Here is a 7,589-nt window from a genome sequence, read left to right as displayed (position 1 = left end):
CATGGAATTCTATAAATGCCCCTTGTAAGTTGTAAGTTTTTTCACTAGCAAGGTCTTGGCAGAGCAATCTATGTATGGGATTGTTCGTAATACAATTCTAAGTGTAGCACCTCTTTGTTTTCGTATGTACTCCTTTGCATTTGTAGTAATTGTGCCAAATCTCACTTAAAAATGTGATTAAGAGGCATATTGATATGTGCTTGGTTCCATATTGTTTACAAAAGGAGAACATTATTTCATATGCCTTTTGGGTGGCTAAGAAATTTGGTGGTGGAGTCTTGCCATGTGGTATCTTAGGGACAGTCGCCTTTTGACAATTAGCTGGCTTCACATGAGCCACGGACGGTTAGGTTAGTTAAAGGAATAACAATAATGAAATGGGTTTTTGATAAAATTTCCCTTACCTTGAATCTTAAATAACAAACATGACAACCTAAAATTAGAACACCGTTTTCAGAGAAATCCCCTCTGAATGTTCTTCCAATTGATTCATTGTGAAGGTGAGGGTTAAGTTAAGGAGTGGAACTGTGAATGTGGTTTGGTACTGATTTTATATGCAACAAAGGTGTCTTTCTTCATTCTAATTGTATTTAGTACTAAATATTTAAATCTCTTTTCTCTTCTCTTCTCACTCTTTAATTGTACTCACTGTTGTCAAGTAAACAAATTCATGCCCATGTTACTAGATTTGGATGTGTTTATGGCTAACGGCTTGCTGAGGTGCTATGTGGTATCATTCAATACTAGAGATGCCCAATATTTGTTTGAAAAAACTCCTAAGAAAAAATTAATGAATAATTTAGACTACGATGGTAAATGAATATGTGCAAAATTTTTGCTCAAATGAGGCGTTGCTATTGTTTGATTGAATTATCTCGGAAGGGATTGAACCCAACGGTGTGACTTTGGCTTCTGTATTGCCAAACTACTTGTGTCAGATCAGGTTGTCTAGACTTGGATGAATGGATTGTTGTCTTTATAAAAGCCCGAAGGTATAAAAATGAGAGTGACCATTAGCACATTCATGCCTAAATGGAGCGGCTCAAAGATTGTTTGGTGAAATGCATTAAAAAAATACTACTTGAAATGCCATGATATGTGGGTTAGTTGTTCATGGGCTTGTGTAGAGGGCTCTAGAGCTCTTCTAGGAGTCATAGAGTTCAATTTCATTAATTGAACAAAGTTCGTAGTATGACTGGAAGGCTTATAGTTCGTGCTACAAAGCCTTACTACGTAGGTCAAAGACTCAAAATTAATTTCACTTCTCTTCTTTTGTAATCAAACGTTTCAAAAGGAAAAACAATTTGCTTTGCCTTCCCTTCACTTCCCTTTCTCCAGAGCTTTAGTTTTTTTTAACTTAACCCAAACCGAATCTCACCTTAAATCGAACTAAGATATCTTAATCCAAGCCTAGCCCTATTTACCTTGTAATCACCAATTTTTTGCTATTTGACGGCTGGGTTGGGCTGGCCCATTGGATCATGCTGCCCCTGTATGTTGTCATTTGTGCTCTTAAACACACTTAAATGAAAAAAAAAATACACTAATCATTCTTAAAAAATATTGTTTACCCTCTTTTTCCTTTTTTTTTAAGGGATTTTTGTTAACCATGTTATAATAAATCAATAATACATAAAACCATAAAGAGTGTCAGTGGTGCAGATGAATTAAAAAAATAAAAAGTGGGTGGTACAGGTGTACTAAAATGTAAAGAATGTGGGTGCTGCTAGGGTATTAAAAAAATAAAAAGTATGGGTCGTGTTGATGTATTATAGAGTGGGTGATAGCGGTGCATTAAAAATAAAGATAGCGGTGCATTAAAAATAAAGAATGGTGCGTGGGTGGTGTATGTATATATTTATAATTTATGGGGGAAAAAATGCCAACTGGTGTAGTTTCTACACTCAATCACAGACGTAGCAAAATGATAGCCCATACGATTGTGAAATATAAACCCACCCTCAATTGATGACACTATACACCCCATCATTGGATTCTATATTGGTGCAAAGGCCATGCAATCAAATAACTTTGCTTTTGTCATAATTTATTTATATATTATACATAAGGTAGGGTTGGGGTGGCTTAGGTCCGACCCAGCTAGCCTTGGGCTTGAAAATCCCAGCCAGGCCCACCTGTGTGCTACATAGCTCAACCCAGGCTCTGTCGGGCTTTAGGACGAGGTTGGGTTGACTGGGCCAAATTGACACCCCAATGTCTCTGTGCCTGTCTCTTTTCTCTTTCATGAAATAACCTCATTGCCTCTAATATACAATACTATTTTGTAGCTCCACTATAGTACACTTCTCAATACCACTCTTTATAGAACCTTCTCCCAATAAAATGATATCCAATTCTTTGCCCTCATTTTAATTATATGATGTACTTGACCAGTTTTCTTACATCGTAATTAAGAAAAGATAAAGCTTGAGAGTGCCCACCCTGTACTCTATACTTAGTCAGTGACCAAAGGGGGCTGGAGAGAAGAAAAAAATGGGAAATGACCGAGATTCATTAGATAAGTAAATTAATTATAAAATAAATTGGTTTAAAATTTGTTTATATTCACTTAGTTTTGATTTTGAAAAAATTTTGCATAATCTCCTTTGCTTATGGTCTTAAGAAAAAAAATAATATTAAATTTCCCAAAATACCCCAATGCTTCAAATTCTTTCTTCATTTTAATTCCTGACTATCGAAATCAAGTTATACCGAGATTGAATGAGAACTATTTCCTTAAAAGAAGAATTAGTCAGGCGTTAAATCTAAATCCTATTAACTCGCTCCCAAGTAGATACTTTTTGACAATTAGCTGGCTTCAATTCACTTGAGTCACGGACTGTTAGGTTAGAATTATAATAATGAGATGGCTTATTAATCTAATCACGAAAGCGACTGGCAAACATAAAAAAGTAATTTTTCTCACTTGATTTAACCGGATGAGGAGGTTGTCCGTTTATAAAGGACACATGGCAGGTTACCAGCGTACAAGGATCTAATCAACGGTTCAGATGTATTGAAGTGAGTATACCTACCTAGTGCCTGATCCGGACTCAGTGCGAGAGACCTGCTACAACTCATTGTAACAAAACTAGCAAGCTAGAGACTTAATTAAACTGAACCCTTTTCCTTCAGAGAACTTCCAGTAGCTCCAACAATGGCTGCTTCCACAGAGAATCAAGTCAAAAAATCCAGCGTTTACTACAACGCCGACGATGCTGGCGTTTTGGCCATGGAAATTCCAGGTTCTGTAGTCCTTCCTATGGTTTTGAAAGCCGCTATAGAGCTGGATCTGCTAGAGATAATAGCTAGAGCTGGCCCAGATGCCCAGCTTTCATCTTCTGTGATAGCATCCCAGCTCCAAACACAGAACCCAGATGCACCTGAGATGATTGATCGCATCATGAGGCTTCTAGCCAGCTACTCCTTCCTCACCTGCTCTCTTCTTACACACCATGATGGCTGTGTTGAAAGGCTCTATGGCTTGGCACCAGTCTCCACCTTTTTTCTGGCAAATCATGATGCACCAATGGCTGGTTTCTTGAAGATGTTAAATCACAAGGTCTTCCTCCAGAGCTGGTATTAAACTTATTCTTCCTCTTTCTTAAAATTTGAGTCAAAGTTCTAAGCCTAATTCATGATATCTGTATAAGTCAATTGCTTTGATTCACTATATATAGGCATCACTTGAAAGATGCAGTTTTGGAAGGAGGAACTCCATTTGACAAAGCCAATGGTGTCTCTGTGTATGAATATGCTGCTACTGACCCAAGTTTCAATGAGTCTTTCAATACAGCAATCCTAAGGGGAACCATCAAAACCATGAGGGAAATACTTGAGAAATACAAAGGTTTTGACAATGCCAAAGTAGTAGTTGATGTGGGTGGTGGGATCGGAGCTGCACTTGAGTTGATCACTTCCAAGAATCCTAACATCAAGGGTATTAACTTCGATTTGCCTCATGTTATACAAAATGCACCAACTTATCCTGGTATTGTTATCTCTTCCCTAAATCATTGTTTTATTATATTGTAAAAATAAAGCTACCTGATATGTTGCTTATGTCTAGATACATAGTGAAAATGAAACCAGAATGTGAAAAGATGTCCATCCCAACTCCATTTCCCATATGTCTAGGCATACCCAACACTATCAAGTAGCGTTCTTTCTCCCTTTACTATATATGTTTATAGGGCCATGACCAGCAATGAGTGTTCTTTTGCTCATTTTTTTTTTTTTCTTTCAAGTATGATCTAATTAAGCATAGATATTATTATTTAATTGTAGGTGTGCAGCATGTCGGTGGAGACATGTTTGTAAATGTTCCAACAGGAGATGTCATTTTTTTAAAGGTTAGATTACAAAGATTGAATTTTTCTTTCTTGAGTGGCTAAACTTTTTGTTATTAAGTAGAAGGGGAAGGATTTTAACTGGTACATGACCATGCACAAAGCCATTGGATGGAAGATTAGCATCTACAGTACATCCCCCTCAATTCCATCCGCGGCTATGCACGTGGTGCACGATTATGCACAAAGCCTTTTGCCTAAGTTTAATATATGAGCAACTACATATGAGTGATCTCTTCTTACTATATATATATATATATATATAGATATAGATATTGATTTCTTTCACCTTGCTCTTTTAATATCTAACATGTAGGCGGTACTTCACAACTGGGGTGATGATCATTGTTTGAAGTTGTTGAAAATTTGCTATGAAGCATTACCAAAGGATGGAAAAGTGGTTGTGATTGAAAGGGTTCTTCCTGTAGCCCCAGAGACCACAGTTGATGCAAAAGCCATGTTCAGACTAGACTTATTTATGTTGGCTCAACACCCTGGAGGAAAGGAAAGGACAGAGAGAGAGTTTGAAATCTTGGCAAAGGGGGCTGGGTTTATTGGTTTGAAATTAGTTTGTTGTGCTTTTAACCAATGGGTCATGGAATTGTATAAAAACCACTTGTAAGTCTTTCACCACCAAGGTCTTGGTTTGGAGTTAGTATGTATGGGATTGTTTTCATATGCACCCCTTGGCATTTGTAATAATTGTACCCAAATCTCATTTAATAATCTAATTAAGAGGAAAGATGATATATGTTTTACTTGTATTATAAGAGATTACTAATTATTCTGCTGGGGATGAAATTGAAACCCATAAATATCTAAAAAAAAATGACATTAAAAGGATCTCTCGATCAAGTAATTGCACAAAGAAGAAGACTAGAGACCAGCAGATCATGAACACAAACACCAATCACAAATAAATAAATAAAAAAACTTTGATTGATACAGATTATGGAAGTATATAAAAGTACCGTTACATGCAAATATGTGTGTATATATATATATATTTTCGGTGGGTGGGGGGAGGGGGTTAAATAAATATGTATATACAGGTAATCAAATAGAAGGAAATTAAATGGGTAGTATATATTCAATCCATCCAACACAAACGAACAAGAGGAAGACCCTCCATTACCCTTATCGTATCATCTCTGGCCTTAGTTAATTTAGTGCTTCAAGAGAAAGAAGAGAGACAAAACGAGCGAAGAGCTGAAAATGGCACCCGAAATGGGCAATGCAACACCAGCTCCTAGTGATGGAGGCACAGCTGCGGACGTCGTTGGGGCAGCTTCCGGTGCAATTGTCGACGCAGCGGCCAACATCGAGACGAGACAAAGGAGAAAGGCAGCAAGAAGGAAGGAAGCGCTGATTTTCTCCATTGCTAATAATTTAAGTTAAAAGTTTTTCCACTAGCAAGGTCTTGGCAGGGCTATCTATGTATGGGATTGTTCGCAATACAATTCCAAGTGTAGCACCTCTTTGTTTTTGTATGTACTCCGTTGCATTTGTAGTATGTTGAAGTAGTGTATTAGCATTAACTTTAATGAGTGTACAATGGTGCTCTTATATAGATATTACAGTTATTGAGTTATAGACAAACTCTATGATCACATGTGGGAGACTCAAACTCTAATAGTAATAGGGTAGGACTCTGTTAACATATGTGAGTAATGGATTAAAATTTTATTATCACATGTGAGAGTCTTATTCCAACTCTGCTGTCTCATGAGGTAGTCTTGGACTACAAGTCGGTCTCTAGAGTTTGTGCTTACTGAAAATGCCTACAATAGAGGAGAGGTTGTTGAGTGTGAGTATGACTCTGGAGATTGAGTTCGAGTGGGATGCTAACTGTCTGATACACCCCCTCAAGGTGAAGATTTGAAAGGGCAAATCCGTAGCTTGTCCCGTAGAAAGGAGAATCGTGTAGAGCTGAGAGCTTTGGTAAGGATATCGGCTATCTGGTCATGTGTTGAAATGAATTGCACTTGAAGGTCCTTGGAGGCGACTTTATCACAAACGAAGTGGAAGTCAATTTCAACGTGCTTGGTACGAGCATGAAAGATCGGATTGACCAAAAGGAAAGTTGCCCCAGTGTTGTCACACCAAAGAATGGGTGTAATGAAAACAGGGATGCCTAATTCCTAAAAGAGAGAGCGAAGCCAAGTGAGTTCGACGCAAGCATCAGCCAATGCTTTGTACTCAGACTCGGTGGAGGAGCCTGCAACTATCTTCTGCTTCTTAAAGGCCCACAAGATCAGATTAGGACCCATATATAGGGCATAGCCTCTTGTAGATTTGCGATCCACACTGTCATCAGTCTAGTCAGCATCGGAGAATGCTTGTAATTAGAGGGAACTAGATTTAGAGATGAACAACTCATGATCCTTGGTACCTTGGAGATAGCGTAGAATCCGTTTGACTAGTGTCCAATGGTCTTCAGAGGGGGCATGCATGAATTGGCAGGTACGATTCACTGAATAAGCCACATCAGGCCTGGTGAGGGTGATGTATTGGAGAGCACAGACAATGAAGTGATACCTAGTGGGGTTTGAAAGAAGGACACTGTAATACCCCGCTTCTTAAACCCGGTCTAATTTCGCGGTTGAACCGGTTTAACCATGCAGGAACCGAGCCAGAGGAAATTAGAGAGGGTTCCTTATGGGCTATGATGGCACGGGTGACCTTAAACACCGGCTGGCCCGACAAGTCTGAGCCAGTGCCAGAAGAGACGGGAGTGCCCAAACCGTGTACGTGCACCTACCATAAGGCTATGTACGGATAAAACAGGTATTATATCCGTATTTTAAGGTATAAACGTATGCTACATCGTATGCTTGGGGTGGGGTTCGCGCCGAGGTCCGAACCCGGTCAAAATCCCAAGTTTTGGCTCTCAGGTGGGTAGGACAGGTGGGTGCACCCACCTGAGTGACCCATCCAAGAGCACTATTCACTTAATTAGGAATGGTATATAAGGCTTTATGATTTTATTTCCTTTCCATTTATGTCACCCGTACATTGGTGAGAAAAGTAAAGAGGAGAGAGAAAAGAAAGGGAAGAAGGAAGGAAGAGAAGGAAGAGGAAGAAAAAGGGGATTTCAGCGGCGCCGAAGCTCAGCCTTCCCATTCCGGTGCTGGGAGAGTGATCTTCAACTCTGTATCGGTGTTGAGAGAGGAGGACACCATCAGACCGATATAGGGCTTCAATACCAAGGAAAAAGCTGAGACAATCAAGATCCTTGAT

The 7,589-nt window shown here is 39.0% G+C and overlaps 1 protein-coding gene across 2 annotated transcripts; it reads left to right on the top strand.

Moving 5' to 3' along the window:
* Positions 1-3,063: 3,063 nt before the first annotated feature.
* On the top strand, positions 3,064-5,107 carry LOC122088518 (caffeic acid 3-O-methyltransferase-like). Of its 2 annotated transcripts, none has more exons than XM_042657810.1 (4): positions 3,064-3,579; positions 3,681-3,940; positions 4,288-4,352; positions 4,666-5,107. In XM_042657810.1, the coding sequence occupies exons 1-4, from the start codon at positions 3,158-3,160 to the stop codon at positions 4,969-4,971; spliced, it is 1,053 nt and encodes a 350-aa protein (XP_042513744.1). In that variant the 5' UTR covers positions 3,064-3,157; the 3' UTR covers positions 4,972-5,107. The 2 variants fall into 2 exon arrangements, with proteins under 2 accessions (XP_042513744.1, XP_042513743.1); XM_042657809.1 differs by having other exon boundaries at positions 3,066-3,579; positions 3,681-3,991.
* The last annotated feature ends 2,482 nt before the right edge of the window (positions 5,108-7,589 follow it).

The sequence above is a fragment of the Macadamia integrifolia genome, chromosome 9, assembly GCF_013358625.1.
Source record: "Macadamia integrifolia cultivar HAES 741 chromosome 9, SCU_Mint_v3, whole genome shotgun sequence".
Taxonomy (NCBI): Eukaryota; Viridiplantae; Streptophyta; class Magnoliopsida; order Proteales; family Proteaceae; genus Macadamia; species Macadamia integrifolia.
The sequence above is the reverse complement of the archived record's forward strand: the minus strand, read 5'-3'. Positions and strand labels throughout refer to the sequence as shown.